Genomic DNA, 17,091 nt, shown 5'->3' on the forward strand with positions numbered 1-17,091 from the left:
GGGTAGCAATGGCCACATCAAGGAAAGTCTTTTGTGTAATGATGGAAAGTCTAGAATTTATACTGTGAGCTATTAAAAAAAATATTTAGGCATAGTTTTGATACAATCAAATTTGCAGCCTATACAATTCACTAGGTTTACTATGGAGCAACTGGTCTTTGTATCGGTCTCTATAAAGATTGAGGCAAAGATGACACTAAGGTTTATGGCTGGATGGTAAGCAAATGGTAACCACTGATAGAAATATAGAAAACAAAGAGGAATGCTATTTGGTAGAAAGAGGAGAAGTTCTTTCGGTCATTTTGAGTTTACAGTATTGATGAGGTATCCAAATGTAATTATCTTGGCAGGGAATTGGAAATGTGAGACTTATAGAAAGAGTTTATAGAGAGATAAGGTTTGTAAGACAGGTATGCTGGAGGCCTTTCAGGTAAACTAGAGCTCTGAGGAGAAAACAAAAAGAAAAATTATCACTAAACTAGAGAGAGGTTGAAATGGAGGTGGTTTTGAAATGCAGAATCATTTTATGGATACAGAGAACAGCCCAAGTGAAAGGGAATTTGAAGGACAGATAAAAAAAGCCATTTTGACTAATTTCTATAAAGGCTACTTTAATCAGAGAATGGGTGACCTTTCAGAATGAATGCTTTCATAATAATATACATTAAGGAAGAATTCAGATTTTTTAAAAATTATTTATTTGAGAGAGACAGAGAAAGAGAGAAAGCACAAACAGGGGGAGCTGCAGAGGAAGAGAAGGGGTCCCCGGCATCATGACCTGAGCCAAAGGCAGACACTTAACTGACAGAGCCACCCAGGCACCTGAAGAATTGAGATTTTTTTTAAAAAAGTAAATGTCATTTGTAGAAGCAGAACAGCATTACTCACAATAGCCAAAACGTGGAAGCAACTCAAATGCTTAACAGATGGATAGATAAACAAAATATGGAATATATGTACAATTGAATATTATTCAGTCTTAAAAGGGAAGGAAATTCTGACACGTGCTACCGCATGAATAAACCCTGAAGACAATCATGCTAAGAGAAATAAGCCAGTCACAAAAAGATAGATATTGAATGATACCACTTAAATGAAATACACAGAATAGTCAAGTTTATAGAGACAGAAAGCAGAATGGTTGCCTGAAGTTGGGAGGAAGTGAGAATGAGGAGTTACTACTTAAAGGATATAGAGATGGAATTTGGGAAGATGAAAAAGTTCTGAGGATGGATGGTGGTAATGGCTGCACAACAATGTGAATGTACTTCATGCCTCTTGCTACCGACTGAATTCATATGTTGAAGTGTAGTCACCAGTGTGATGGTATTTCAAGGTGAGCTCTTTGGGAGGTAATTAGGGCATGAGGGTAGAGCCCTCATGAATGGGTTTAGTGCCCCTAGAAGAAGAGATATGAGAAAGATGACTGCTATCTCAGCTATGTAAAGATAAAGCGAGAAGGCAACTGTCTACACGCCATGAAGTAGGCTGTCACCAGATGTTGGATCTGCTAGTGCCTTGACCTTGAACTTCTCAGACTCTAGAACTGTGTGAGGGGACCCCAACAGGGAGCTCCATCCTCAGAATAAGATCTGAGGCAAAATCAAGGGTCGGACACTTAACTGACTGAATCATGCAGGCGCCTCTCAAAAAAGTATTTTAGATAATACAAAGCATAGATGTAGATTCTGGAAAATAACTATTAAAAATAAAGAATTTTAAAAACAAAAATTCCAGTTTACTTTTTCTAATTTTTCCTAGACTAGCTTTGATTTTAATTTGTAGCACACTATGTAAGATATCACAGTAATTTTTTTTAATTCCCTTAATGATTAAAAGTGACTAAACTTGGGGTGCCTGGGTGGCTCAGCAGTTGAGCATCTGCCTTCAGGTCCAGGTGTGATCCCAGAATCCCAGGATCGAGTCGGGCTACCTACATGGAGCCTGCTTCTCCCTCTACCTGTGTCTCCGCCTCTCTCTCTCTAATGAATAAATAAATAAAAATCCTTAAAATAAATAAATTTTTAAAAATGTCTAAACTCTTTAGTGGTTTGGAAGTGCAATGGTGTATTCTTGATATGATAAGCTTATTTCCTTCTTTGCAGATATTTTTTTTTCCTCCAGATAGTTTTTGTATCATATTATCTCAGCCTTGAAATTAATATGAATTTTTTTGACTCTTCATATTTTTTATCATGATTTCTTAGGTCTATATATGTTCATATATAAATGGTACTACAACTGTTTATAGAGTCCATTCTAACCTACCAGACATTATGCTAGGAGCCAGAAAATAATAGAAAAGAATGATGTAAAACCTACTACTGTTAAGACTGCTCTCTGTGACCATTAAAAATGAAAGTATCTATTGGACAAATGTCCTTTTCAGGCTAAACTGGCATTACATTCAAAGTTCTTGTGGACGTGTGAAACTGATACCTATTTTATATATTTCATTCTACTTTTATACAAGCATGCTTACAAAAGGATGAAAATGGTTACTTACTCGTACACCTTTAGGACCTGGATTACCTTCTGGTCCAGCTAAACCCTAGTGTGAACAAAAGACATCATCATCATGCTATAATATTTTAAAAGCATTGTTTATAAATAAAATAAAATAAGATATAAAGAGATATCATTTTTACAAGTATAAAATTCAGAACTAGGTATACTTAATGAAGATTATATATGTTCAAGGAGTTTTAGAATTTCAGAACCAAAGAGGCACTATATATATAATCTCTACAAAAATATATTTTAGTCACCTAAATAAGGTAAATTAGCACACATTATAAGATACAAAAAAAATAATTTTAATTAAACTTTCTCATTGGAAAACCATGTTCTTTTTAAAACACATCTAAAAAAATAAAAAAAATAAAACACATCTAATTAACTTATCTAAAATATATTCCCATAATTTAAAAAATACATTTTTAATTTCTGATCAATGTCCATATGCTTGAGTATTTTTATATGTTTCTGATAATACAAATCATCACTTGGTTGTAAGACTCTAATATACAATACTCTCCGTGTATTTTTAAGACCTAAAATATGGGATTTTGTTAACTATAGATTACTTTTTGACATTTTCACTTCCCTCATTCTTGAGAATAAAAAAGGTATTACAACTATAGTTTTCCAGTATGCTAAATGAATAATTAATTTCAAGAGTAAGTCTTCAATTCATGAAAACCTATGAAAGAAAATTTGCTCTATTATTAGTCTACATGAAATAAATAAAATTATAAATTAGAAAAAATTAAATATGAAATGTTTAGAGTAAATTTTCAAAACTGCATCACAAAGGCTTGAATTCATTTCAAATAAAAGCATTTGGTGGTGGTATACATGCCAAACTGTGTCTTAAGTTTTTATAACTGTGCTATTAAAAAACAATGCTTGTTATACAATCTTAACTCTTACCATTACTTCATTTTAGTGAGTGAAAGTATTGTAAAATCCATAGCAGGATTGTTTTAAAATCTTATTTGACCCTTGGGCATTTTAATTTTGAAGGTTCCACTGTATCACATCATACCTGTTTAGAAACCCCACTCCCACTTTAAACAAACCTCTCTACAGTAATATTTTTGAAGGATTTTTACAATTTAAATTTTAAAACTATTTTGCCATGAGTAATTCATTATTCAATAAAAATAAGCCAATTATTATTTGAACTTTAACTCTGAAAATCAGAACATACAATGCATTAATGAAAAGGAACATAAAAGGAAAATGTAAATATAGTTACCTCACCTGCCTGCCAGGGTAACCACGTGAACCAATATTACCAGTGAATCCTGGAATTCCCTGAAATAAAAAATAAAATAAATAAAACAATACAACAAAAACCAAAAGAAGCCCAAGGAAGCAAATTTGGCACAATTATAATACTCAAGTTTATAAAAAAATTTTCCCCCATAAAAGTACTAAGGGTCCTGCACATTGTTTATCTGACTGAAATCACCTATATGAAATAAAAATGAGCCAAAACTGGACAACCTGGGTAGCTCAGTGGTTGAGCATCTGCCTTTAGTTCAGGGCGTGATCCTGGGGTCTTGAGATTGAGTTCCACATTGGGCTCCCTGAGAGGAGCCTGCTTCTCCCTCTGCCTATTCTCTGCCTCTCTCTGTGTCTCTCTCATGAATAAATAAATAAAATCCTAAAAAAAAAAAAAAAAAAAAAAAAAAGAAACAAAGAAAGAAACATGGAGACTCAAAGGCTTAAGAAAGGAAACTTGCCACAGAACTGGGAGGTCAAATAAGAAGAAAGACCTCCACTTTGTCTTGACTTTCTTTCATTGATAAATTATTCATTCATTTGTTAGTTTATCCAAAGTCTAGGTCTATTAAATAGTTCTTGAACCAAGAAAATGCCAGAAGAATGTACATTGAACTGCCTTTACTTAACCTCAAATGACAGCCATCGTAAATTTATTATAATTTTGTTATTTATTATGTAAATCATTTCCTTCTTATTGTTTGTAAAAGAGATAAAAGACACTAAGTAGCCCTTTGCCCTTCTACTTTGAAGCACACAGAAGAGTGTTTCCTTCAGTTTAAGTATAGAAACACTATAAAACTCCTAAAAATCTGGAAAATCTGCAGAGATAATAAAGGAAAAGGCAAATGGAGGATCATAGATGAAAATTTTTGTCCTCCCATTTTATTAGACATGTAGGCTTCAGATATATCTTTTTTTCTACTTTTCTCAGAATCTCTTAATTTTGTTCTTTTCTCATTTATCTCTCTTCTCTCCCCTTCCTCCAACAATTACCATTTGCTGAGCACTTTTTATGTGCCAATCACTATGCCAATCACTTTATATCTATGAGGTAGATACTATTTTCTCTATTATACATTTGAAGAAAGTAAGATACAGAGAAGTTAAGAAACTTGCCGAAGATATCACAGTTGGTAAGTAGCAGAGCCTGGATATGAATTTAGATAATCTGATGAAAGTTGTCATATGATGCACATACACATACATATACATGTATATGTCCACATACATATAGACATCCATTTATAGACATGACAATGGACAATTTAACACAATATGAATAAAACACTGGCTTTCTGAGGAGCACAGAATAAGATTCTTATCTACAGATGGAGAGATTTGTCCTATGAATTCCAGAAACCATATTTCTATATTAAATATTACCTTATTAAAATTTGAATAATATAAAATATTTTATTCCCACAATAACATTCATTTAGCTCCTATCATATGCCAGGCACTATTTCAAGCATTTTATATGTATTATCTTATTTAATCTGCCTAAACTCTGTAAATTAGGTTTATTTTACAGATTAAAAAAATGAGACATAAAGTGTCTGTCACCAGTGGAAAGTCACTCAGCTAGTAAGTGAAAAGCCAGGAGTTGAACCAGCATGTCTCATTCCAGAGACCGCCATCCAAGGTTGCTTCCCTAGCATAATTCTGAAGTGTGTGTAATTTCCAATAGTATTCTAGGGAAAGCCCTCTAATTATGAGATTTGCTCCAGTCTATTTACAACAGCTTCCTTTATGCCTCATCCAATTCTGAAATACACAGGCCTATATCCAGACATCCACAAAACCTTATATTTGGGTATGCCAATAGAAAGGAGTAAAATAAATTAAAAGAACTGCTTTTATTCTACAGGTCACTGTCTGGCTAGGGCCAACCACCATGCCTTTCATTCCTCTCCTAACCAAATCAAGTTAATTGAACTCTATTAAAAAGCAATCTGTTTTAAGACATAAAGGAAATCTGATTTTGAATGAATTTTCACAGAGGGTGGTAAGGCAACATGTAAAGATCTAATACATTCCAGCTGTAAAGATAAACACAAAAGAATTCCACTGGATGGCTAAATTCTGCTATCCTGGAATGGCAATAAACAAAGTAAACAAGCCTTTAGCAGTCTTATATTGCATAAACATGTCCAAGCCAACCACACCCTAAAATCACTGTGACAACCATAGAAGCTCAAAAGAAACTCAAAGCAAACACTACAACTTAAAATTCACTATGCACTCAAAAATGGTTAAAAACAAAAAAGTCAGGCCACTTAAATCTATAGATTGAATGCGGGAATTTAGATGCCAAGTTCTTATCTCTAGATCCTAGAGAAGTTAGGAATAGGAACCTGCCTCTATCCTACTTCTAACACCAACATTTAAAGCACATGCTCTGAGATAATCAGACTTCATTGAGAATCCCAGCACTGCTACCAACTAGAATTAGTAAAATAGAATAACAATATCTAGGTCACAGGATTATTGTGTAGACAAAATAGAACAATGTGCAGAAATATATTTAAAAGTGGGAGAAACTGCAACAATTACTGTTCACTCTGAGAACAATAATAAGTATACTAAGAACTGGGTTATAGAGCAATTGTGAGAACACTTATAAGTATTAACACAGTCAATTTTTCATTTACTTGTGAAATACTAGGTTTTCTTTATTAGAAACCATACATTTGTGTCAAAGTATTTTCCTTTTTTTTTTAAGATTTTATTTATTTATTCATGAGAGGCACAGAGAGAGAGAGAGAGAGGCAGAGACACAGGCACTGGACCAAAGGCAGGCGCCAAACCGCTGAGCTACCCGGGGATCCACAAAGTATTTTTCTAGAGACTTTTTTCTTCACAGGGACTAAACCTTCCTGCCTTTCTTTTTTCCCCATTAATGATTTTTAGCACTTGTTTGATCTTAAAAAAACCGAGATTGAACTTGTTACTGATACATATATCACCTTACCTGCCATATCTAGTAATTAGTAATCCTGAAAAATTGTACCTCAGGGACTGAACAGAGTGTACTGTCCCACTTAACATGAATGAAAGAGAAAATTAGCTTCATTTCATTTATATCTTTCTCTCAGGGACATTCCATCACATGTTTTCCTGGAGCTCTCTTTAGGGCTTCCTGAGGCTCTTTGCTGAATCTCCAATAATGGTGTCTATCACCCTAGTTAGTTTTAATCTCTCACCCTTTTCACTGCTTTATTTATACTGACCTAGTACACACTGTATTGAAGACAAGTGATATGGCTTTTTTTTTTTTCCTATGACGTGATATATTATTTTCTGGTGGGAGAAAGAATAACATATTAAAAACTAAATAGTTCCCAAACTATTCTGACTTTTAAATATGTGCGTATTTATGTAATGGACAACACCATATGTGTAACTCTGACTTGGTTTTTTATTAAAATTTATTTACATTCCCTTATGCAAGGGTCAGGAAACTTAACAGCTAAGAGTAAGCTTTTGTAAATAGGCAAGCCCCTAAAACTGTATAAAAAATCAAATGTGTGGGGTATCTGGGTGGCTCAGTCTGTTAAGTGTCTGCCTTTGGCTCAGGTCATGTTCCCAGGGTCCTGGGATGGAGCCCTGAGTTGGGCTCTCCACTGAGCAGGGAGCCCGCTTCTTCCTGTCCCTCTGCCTCTCCTGACACTTGTGCTCTCTCTTTCTATCTCTCTAATAAATAAAATCTTAAAAAAAAAAAAATCAAATGTGTGAAAGAAAAAAACAAAAAATAAAAATAAATCAAGTGTGTAGTGTGTGCATGTGTGCATGCATGTACATGAATATGTGTGTTTTCTGGGGAAAGAGTTCATTGATAACACTCATAAAGGGATTTGTGAACCTCAAAAATTTAAGAACTGCTATTCTGGAAAATGTTAGGCAGATAGTTAAAGTCAGTCAGGGATTTGGGGAATAAACAAAAACAAAAACAAATCAATAATATGATCAATTGAAAAGTTTGGCCTGCACTAAACAGAGAAAAAGTCACAGAGAAGAAAATCTTAAATAATAAATGGGTGAAAATAATTTCTCAGTGGAGTTCACTAATGTATCTTTTTTTACTGGAAAAGATACAAGTTTGTTTTTTTTTGTTGTTGTTGTTTTGTTTTGTTTTTAAGATATAAGTTTTATAAATAAAGTACTTACTGGTTCACCTCGGGGTCCTGGGAGCCCTGGATAGCCTTTGAGTCCCTGTAACGTTAAAGGTGAAGACATGCCATGAACAGTAAGTAAGCTCATAAAAGCTGAAAACTAAACAAAGGTTCTAAGTTGTTTTTTATCCCAACTTTTTGTTTCCTCATCAATGCCTATTTAATTCTTATAATTTATTTCTTATTCATCTTTTTAAGTATTTGAATTATTTATTACTATTAACAAAAATTATAGCATAGTATTGAATAGAGAATAAAAAATAGCATCTTTTACATAAAGCTGGTATCCAGGAATGGGTCTGTTAAATCTTACTGAAGCTTTTTAAAAGTTGGTTTATTTATTTTTTATTTATTTATTTTTAGAAAGGTAGGAGGATAGGAGGGAGAACGAACGAATCCTAAGCTGTCTCCATGCCAGCACAGAGCCCAACACTGGACTCTATCAAGATGCTTTTAGTTTATTAATGCTGAAGCAAAATGCCCTTAGACATAATCTATTTGTAATTACTGAAAAACTAGACCATATTCTGGCAGTTTCTTTAATCCAAATACTGTCATCACACTCCATGAATGACCTAAGAAAAATCAAAGAGCCTGCTGATGGGTCCTATGAAAAAAGAGGTTTTACAGAGCTAAAAAATTACTATGAAAAAAATTGTTTTCCATATTATAGAACCAAAATCAAATCTTTAATCTTCATTATTAACACCCAAAGATATTAAAATAGATAATATCCTTTTTCTTCTACAAAGATCCTCTATAAGCAAAATGAAGAAAGTTAAATGAAGGAACAGGAGGAGAGAAAGAAAGAAAGAAAGAAAGAAAGAAAGAAAGAAAGAAAGAAAGAAAGAAAGAAAGAAAGAAAGAAAGAGAAAGAAAGAAGGAAGGAAGGAAGGAAGGAAGGAAGGAAGGAAGGAAGGAAGGAAAGAAAGAAAGAAAGAAAGAAAGAAAGAAAGAAAGAAAGAAAGAAAGAAAGAAAGAAAGAAAGAAGAAAGAAAGAAAGAAGAAAGAAGAAAGAAAAAAGAAAAGAAAGAAAGAAAGAAAGAAAGAAAGAAAGAAAGAAAGAAAGAAAGAGAGAGAGGAAGGAAGGAAGACTGGTGTTTGTTTAGCTCTTGTCAACAATCAGTAAATCAACATACTGTTTACTGTTTACTAGATTTTGATATATACAAAAAAAAAAAAAAAAAAAGAAAAAGTTCCTTTTCTTAAGAACCTCATAGGACTTCAGGGTGCCTGAGTGGCTCAGTCCATTTAGTGTCTGACTCTCGGTTTCAGCTCAGGTCATGATCTCTGGGTCATGAGATGGAACCATGCACAGGGCTCTGCATTCAGCAAGGAGTCTGCTTTTCTCCCTCTTCCCCTTTCTCTCACTCATGTGTTCCTGTGTGTGTGCTCTCTCTCCTTCTCTCTCTCAATAAATAAATCTTTTTAAAAAAAGAGAGAGAAAATACCTCATAGGATTTTAAGCAAATTATAACTCAAAAACCGAAATCATTTAGAGCTTACAAATATCAAAACTTTGAATTAATATACTGCAAACTGAAGATAAGTTTTTAGAATTTCAGGATATAAAATAATGTAATTAAAAGGTCATTCAGGATTAATCACTGAGGGTTTTAATAATTTGTATTAATGAATTAGAGAAGGAAGTAATGCTTTGGCTAGACAAAGAGGAAATTAGAAGCGGTGCCTATTCGAAAAACAAGGAAGTGATCTGAGAAAGATGGGGGAGAGAAGGGGGTGGGGGGGAGAAGGAAGAAAGGAACCTCACTGAGCTGCTCTGTGCCAGATGTTGTGCCAGCCATTTCCAAATACTTCATTTAATTTGATAGTAATCCTACAAGGTAGGTATTTCCTCCATTTTAGAACCCCTCCCATAAGCCTATTTCCTTTTCCTTTTCTTTAAAAAAGTATGTGTTTATTCATTTACTTATTTATGTTTCTTTCTGTGAATACTTGAGTCTAACTATATGCCTCCCTTTCTTTGGCTACCACCTGTTTTTCTGACCACAGTTTCTTTCCTCCCGGAGCCCATGATGAAACAGAACACAGTGGCAGTACAACTTCTTTAATTACTTTCTCTGAAACACTTTAAAATGGTGAGCTAGACTTGTTAAACATGGTATCTTCTGCATGTACAATTTCCTTTGAAGGGACTGTCTGACATCCAGAGACTCTAATAAGAGGGCAGCGACAGTCATGACCTGTCCTCTGTGAACTCACTCCTACTCCACCTCGGCCACAGGACACAACACTCGATCTGTGGGAGACCAATACGAAGTCTGGCCCCTAGCCAATGAAGTCACTTGGAATAAAGAGTTTTGCCTAAATAGAAACAAAGTGGGTCAGTCAAATCCTTTTTTAATTAAGTGAAACTATTTTTCAGAAAGGAAAGAAAGAAAAATTCAGGCACTTAGCAGTGGGGGGATGAGGGGGTGGGGGCTGAAGCCGGAAATATTCACAAAGGTTAAGAGGAAGAGCAGGGGAATTGAGATGCTACAAGAAAGTCAGTGTATCAATACAAAATTTAGAGTAGGCACAAACTACCTTGAGGAAGAAAGTTGTTCTCAGAGGAAAAGCAAGATAATACAAAAAGGCAGATGGAGAAAGAGCAGAGGAGTAACAACAGAACAGTAGTAGGAAAGCACAGTAAAGGATTCACAAACTAAAGCTACTAAGATACTCAGAACTGTTTTGAATCAGTACTGGTCTCCATAAGACTTAGGTATATTACAGCACCTATTTTTAGATTCCTTGGGTCCCTGCTTCCCTTAATACTATAGAGAGGAATGAAATAATTATCTCTTCCTTGATATAGCCTAAGTCTACATTCTTTGCAATCAATAGAGCCTGAGTAAATCAAAATGTTTTAGCTGTCTTTTCACTGCTAATAATAATAAGGAACAGACTGAGCACACGGAGTTCTAGTTCCAGTTTTGCCACTAACTAGCTACATCATGAGCTTCAAAGTCTATATTTATAAAATGATGGCAGTGAATTTTTATTTATTTATTTTTAATTTAAAATTTCCTTTTACTGTTAGCATTCTGTGATTACTTGGGCTATACGAAAGTCACTACTTTTTTAATTTAGCTTTCATTGAATGAAAAACAAAGGCATATTTATGAGTCAACTTGGACTAAGAGGCAGAAGAAGAATTTAAGTAAGATTGATGTATATATCAGAGAAAAAACAAGATTCAGGCACATGATATAAAATAAAGATAGAGATTCTGAGATGTGTAGAATGGAAGAGAGTGGGTCAGGTTGGAGGCTTTCATAGCATAGTGAAAGATAATTATAAATCAGATTTGAGTGGTGGAATAAAAGATGGTATATAAGCTCCTTAGAGAGTTCTTTATATATGTTATTCAATGTGGTATTTTCAGTGCCTAAAACAGTACCTACCTCATAGAAAGTGCCCATTAATTAATTAATGACGAGATTTGGATGAATGAATGAACTGATCAAAAGACTTCAATGGATTTGAGAGTTACTTGAGTAGAAAATAGATTCTAATTTTTTTTTAGATTTATTTATTCATTTTAGAGAGACAAAAAAGAGACAGAGAGGGTATATAGGTACAAGCAGAGAGAGAATCTCAAGCAGACTCCGTGCTGGGCACAGAACTTGATGCAGAACTCAGTTGCATGACCCTGAGATCATGACCTGAGCTCAAATCAAGAATTGGACACTTAAGTAACTGAACTATGCAGGTGCCCCCAAAATAGATACTAAGTATCTAATATCACATCTTAATTCTCTTAATGTTAAAATGAAAGATAAGTAAGTAGGATTAAAAAATGTCTTTGCTACTTTAATGTGATATTATTGTATCTATAATATACCGGAGTTAGAACCACTATTATAGAAAGGTCTCCATTTATTCCCTATATCTGTGACTACACTCCTTATTTATTTTCTACTTAAACACTAGTCTGTAAAGTTTTTAAATAAATTTCCTGGGATTAAGTTCCTGGGAAAAATGCCTACATTTAAATTTTGGCAGAGCTCCAATCGAGGGATCTAATATTTTATTTTTAAAAGTTAGTTTATAATATAGCCTTTTGAATATATTTGAGTCACTGTTTTCTATATTCACATAGGAAGAACAAAAAAAGCCCAGTAAATGACAATACACAATTTTTCTCAGATGAATACATTGAAAAAAAAATTGATGTGAACACATTCCTCAAGGAATGTCAATAGGAAAATTTACAAACTGTTTTAAAACAGATTAAAGACTCATTATAGGGACGCCTGGGTGGCTTACTGGTTGAGCGTCTGCCTTTGGCTTGGGGCATGATCCCAGTTTAGGGATAGAGTTCCAAATCAGGATCCCTGTGAGGAGCCTGTTTCTCCCTCTGCCTATGTCTCTGCCTCTCTCTGTGTCTCTCATGAATAAATAAACAAAATCTTAAAAAAAAAAGACTCATTACAATAAATTATAGAATTGTCTAAATATTTTTTGTGATGGGAAATTGCATTACCAAGAATTCCAATAACAAATGGGGCTCAGAATCTAATCTTAACACAGAGACTTTAATTTTAATACTTATTTCAACAAAAATTTCACCTTTAACAAATACATGTTATCAATAGGTAACCGCATGACCAAAAAGAAAAAAAGAAAGAGTGAAAGAGATACAGTAGAATTGAAATCAGAAATGTTAAGAGATGGTAAGGAAACAAATTTCAAGTATATACCTGAACTTTGCCCAAGCTTAAATTTTGAATGCATAAATAAAATGTTAATCCGTAAGGAAGATAGTGGTACCATTTATATACAGGCCATCCTTACTTGACATGGTACTACAGGACCACAGAACAGACTGTCCAAGCTGAAACCATGCAAAGCAATATTAATAATGGGAAAAACTGCAAATGTTTTGTGACTTTTAAAAATTTTTGTCAAATGTAAAAAATTCTGTCAGTTACAATTGTGTAGGGAAATGAAAAAAATGCTAAACTAATATTTAGAGTCAATGTAATTCAAAACATTAAAAACATTGAGAAAGTGTCATTTCTTAGAAAAAAAAATCATAAAGAGTAGTTTGAATAGGTTGGCCTTGTATACATTACCATACTGAGCAAGCATATTTTCTACACTTTGGCAAATTGTCACAGTCCTTTCCAAGTCTGGATCAACTGTGAACATTTTATCCTTTGTACGTTCAATGTCATGAACTAGTTCCAAAAGTTCTTCTACTGTGAAGTTTTTTTGCTGGTGTTAACCTCCTCTGGGAAATCTCTGTCAAATTCATCACAACCCTTTCCTCATTTATGTCAAAAAGTTAATCTTTAGTATGTTCCTCTGGCTGTATCAGCTAGAGTCTCTCAAATGGCAGCCATGTCCCAGTATCAGTTATTTCTTCTATAATTCCATTTATGTTCAATTTTAATTTTAAGCCCTGTGTTATCTCAGGATAGGAAGGGAGTAATCTATTTTGCTATACCCTCATCTTTCGTGGTCAATTACATCTTTTGATTATCCATTGTGTAAAATATCTCATAGGTTTATCACTGAGAGACAAAGAAGCAACATACTACACGCTTTGCTACCTATGTATAACTAACAGATATGCAGTGAACAATCACCACCTGGCTGAATGATATGATGTGGCTAGTCGTTGATCTGGATGCATATCTGTTATTTATGTAGTTTTTGTAGTTTATGTTGTTTTGTAGGCAGAAGAGACAGTAGCAAAGTTTGTACTTATGTAATTAACCACAACTATGGAAATGAATTTGAATCATGTTGCTGGGAGACTGGTGCTATTTAATTAAACATAAGTAACTGAAATCTGTGTATGTGGGAACGATGTAAAGTGAGAAATGCCTATATAGAGAGACAGTGAGAGAAAAAAATTCTCAATGACCTTATAATAAATCTCCATGTTGTCAATTTTATAAATTAATGGTTTTCTCCTTTTAGCAGTATTTTTCCCTCACTAGATGGAAAAGACTTGTATTTACTCAAAGATTTTTCCTACATATGAGAAAGTATCCCCTGTGGTATAAGACAGCTTCTGTATTGTCACCCTACCTTTCTATCTTGGACTTCCTCCTATAGACTTTAGATTACAGAAAAGTAGAAGAATTCCTCTCTAGAACCCACAAAATGCCAAAGAAACTGGAGAACAGATGATTTGCCTGTGGTAGGTACTCCCTTCCTTAAAACCTTCCAGTAGTTCTCTATCACCTGATAAATTAATAGATATGAGTGATACATGATACAAGTTCTTTTATATATGAACTTCTGAATAATACCCTTCAAGCTTTATCTCTTTATCTTTATCTTCCTACCTCAAACTGGTAACCCCAGGCACCAGGAACTGCCTCTTGCCTGTGAGCCTTTCTTTACACTGACATTTGTGTGTTAGCATACTCACGTCTACTAATTACAGTATCATCAGGATAACTGCTGCTCTTCCTCAAGATGCAGTTCAGATGTTGCCTTCTTCCCTGTTCCCCAAACACTCTCCCACTTCCTGCCCCCAGAAGTTTAGATGACCCTCAACTATGTCCTATAATAACTTTTGCATATCTTCATTTTTGCCCTTGCTATAGTGTAATCCACTTTTGTAATTTACATTCGTGTGCTTTCTTTTTTAGACACTTAACTACTTGAAGAGAGGAACTACACCTTATTACGTAACACTGGTTTCCTGAATGAATTGCAAGGCAAAAAACAATTGTGACTAAAACAACTATAGCCTTCCAGAGTTAGCGACAGATTTTTATCTCCAAAATGAAACTCCTCTTTTGTTTGAGGCAATTTCCCTGGATCTTTTGCTTCTGTCTTGTCTCAAGAAGCTGAGGCAAAGGTGGGCTAACCTTGTATATAAGCATGTGAAAAGTAACATCACTGAGAGATCAATAAACAGGTTAACCAGGTCTACTCAGCCTAATTTGGAATGAAGTACTGAAAGGAGGACCCAGGGAAAACAAGACAGGAAAGAAGGGGCACTGATTTGAAAAGCAGACACTAAGGAAAAAGAGGCCCACTAGGACTGGGTGAAAGGACGCAGTCAATTTAACTTAAGAGCAGCAATCATCAGTCACTCACTAAGAATGCATGCCACACACTAGGCTGAGATACCACAGTGTAAAATATAGTCCTTTGCACGAAGGAACTCCCGAGTCACTCATATATTTCTCTTTAGCCATTGCTACTTCACTGTTTTCCGAAAGTGATATTAAATTTCATTTATCTTCATTTATCTGTAATGTAACAGCATTAGTTTGCAGATTAGGTAAATCCAACTTTCTAATGAAAAACTTGTCAAACACTACAGGATGCATAGCAATAATGCCTTGAGGAATACAAAGACCTAAAACCATGTTTGGCCAAAATAACCAGAGGAAACTAGCAAAATTGAGAAACAGTGATAAAATAACTGTGGGAAAAAAAAAAGAATCCCTTAACAAAAAAATCAGAATGAGATGAAAATAAATAACTAAGAGAATGTAAGCACTTCTTGGGGGAAGGCTATATATTTCCTTAAGTCCTAAAAACAAGAAGTTTAAGTTTCTAAAAAAACAAATAAATAGAAGGCACATCCTCGATAAATGGAGAATTGGAAGGGACTCAAATTACAGGATGAATGCCACACAAACCTCTCTATTCTACTCACCTCCCCTTCTTGAGAGATACTTCCCTCATGCACACAACAGACTTGTGCCAACCTTTGTCCTAAACTACTTGCTATGACCTACTGACCTACTAACTTCTAATCAGCACTTGGTTTTTACTTTGGTCCCATCAACAGTCCTTCTCCACTAGTTCTCATGGAGAAAAAGAGTATGATAAACTAATTCTCAAAATGGTGCTAGATGACAGATAACACTTTTTCTGAAGACACAGAATTTTTTTTTTTTTAATTTCTGGAACCTGAAATACTTTTAGCCAAATAAATTTTCTCCTCAATGTTAAAATGTCAATCACAAAAGCTAGACAGAGGAAAATATCTTTGGACACAGGAAAATTTTCAAAGTCCCGCAAATTATACCACTGGCAACCCCTGGTTTGTCTGTGGGAGTTCAGTACTGCATGGCCTTGCTCTCTGTGTGCCTTACCATTAGTGGGAACAGAGGATTGCAGAGGAGAAGGCAACAGTGATGACAACACAGCCCCTATGCAGCAACATCTGTATTAGACTTTCACTACTAGGCTTGGACTGGATACCAACCCAATGTAAAGTGTAGCTTTCCAGATTTTTACCAGGATAGTGGGCAAGTGAGAAAATAATCTATAGAGATAATTCTGTAAAACAGTAGAATTCTCCCTAATTCTCTCTTCAGACACAGATCTTTTTGGCAATCCTGATTTTTTATTATTGTTCTCATGGACACTCAGTATTGTAGTTCGTTGGTATTGTCCTTGCTTTAAATAGATTATGAAGAACTGTATAGTTGTGAGTAACTAATAAACCCCAGTGCATTCCCCTTAATACTTTCACTGCTTTTTTCCTTTCCAACTTTATAAAGATATTTACTGTGTACCTCATATGTAATGGAGATTTTTAAAAATATTTTAAATAATTCCATTAAAACATAATATGAATTCAATTGACTGTAAATTATTGCTATAACCATAGTAGTTAGTATTTTTGATATTCAGAAAAATGCTGCCATACATTATGCATAAAAACCTGTATTAAAATGTATGCATGATATTTCACAATTGCTGTGAGTTATATGCCTATATGCTAAGATGTGCTTAACTGCTCCCATCTGGCTTTTATCCTCTTGATCTGAGAAAAACTGCTCCAATTGAAATCACTGTTAATGTTCTTACAATTTTAAATAGCAGATTTCCAATTTTAATATAGCAACTGATTGGCTATATTAAAAAACAATTTAAAAATCCATCTGGAGTCCAAGCTCAGAATTATGACTCTTGTCCTCCATCCAACACAGCATGCACTCTGGATCCAACTTATCTGCCTTTGGCACAAATTAGACACTTAGTGGGAAGTAAAAATACACTTTAGTTCCTAGGAAAATAAAAGTACATGAAGGTGGCTAAATTGAGGCAATGCACCAGCCAACCTAGGGAAACACAGTGCTTGTTAAGATGTTAATACTGGTTTTAAAAAAAGGGGGGGAGGGAGGAGACAGATAAA

At 34.4% G+C, this 17,091-nt stretch overlaps 1 protein-coding gene and 1 long non-coding RNA gene across 7 annotated transcripts in view; one reads left to right on the forward strand and one right to left on the reverse strand.

The window, feature by feature from the left end:
* LOC144318371 (uncharacterized) overlaps positions 1-14,869 on the forward strand; it is a 32,186-nt gene extending 17,317 nt beyond the window's left edge. For both annotated transcript variants that reach the window (XR_013384246.1, XR_013384244.1), the window contains 3 exons: positions 9,978-10,308; positions 12,566-12,643; positions 14,579-14,869. This is a non-coding gene — a long non-coding RNA (uncharacterized LOC144318371). The remainder of the gene's footprint in view (positions 1-9,977; positions 10,309-12,565; positions 12,644-14,578) is intronic.
* COL24A1 (collagen type XXIV alpha 1 chain) overlaps positions 1-17,091 on the reverse strand; it is a 387,323-nt gene that overhangs the window by 307,330 nt on the left and 62,902 nt on the right. For all 5 annotated transcript variants that reach the window (XM_077905294.1, XM_077905293.1, XM_077905290.1 and 2 more), the window contains exons 9-11: positions 7,960-8,004; positions 3,766-3,819; positions 2,507-2,551 (exon numbers count right to left, since the gene is read on the reverse strand). In XM_077905294.1, coding sequence (XP_077761420.1) covers positions 2,507-2,551; positions 3,766-3,819; positions 7,960-8,004 — 144 coding nt within the window. The remainder of the gene's footprint in view (positions 1-2,506; positions 2,552-3,765; positions 3,820-7,959; positions 8,005-17,091) is intronic.

The sequence above is a fragment of the Canis aureus genome, chromosome 8 (assembly GCF_053574225.1).
Source record: "Canis aureus isolate CA01 chromosome 8, VMU_Caureus_v.1.0, whole genome shotgun sequence".
In the NCBI taxonomy this organism is placed as follows: domain Eukaryota; kingdom Metazoa; phylum Chordata; class Mammalia; order Carnivora; family Canidae; genus Canis; species Canis aureus.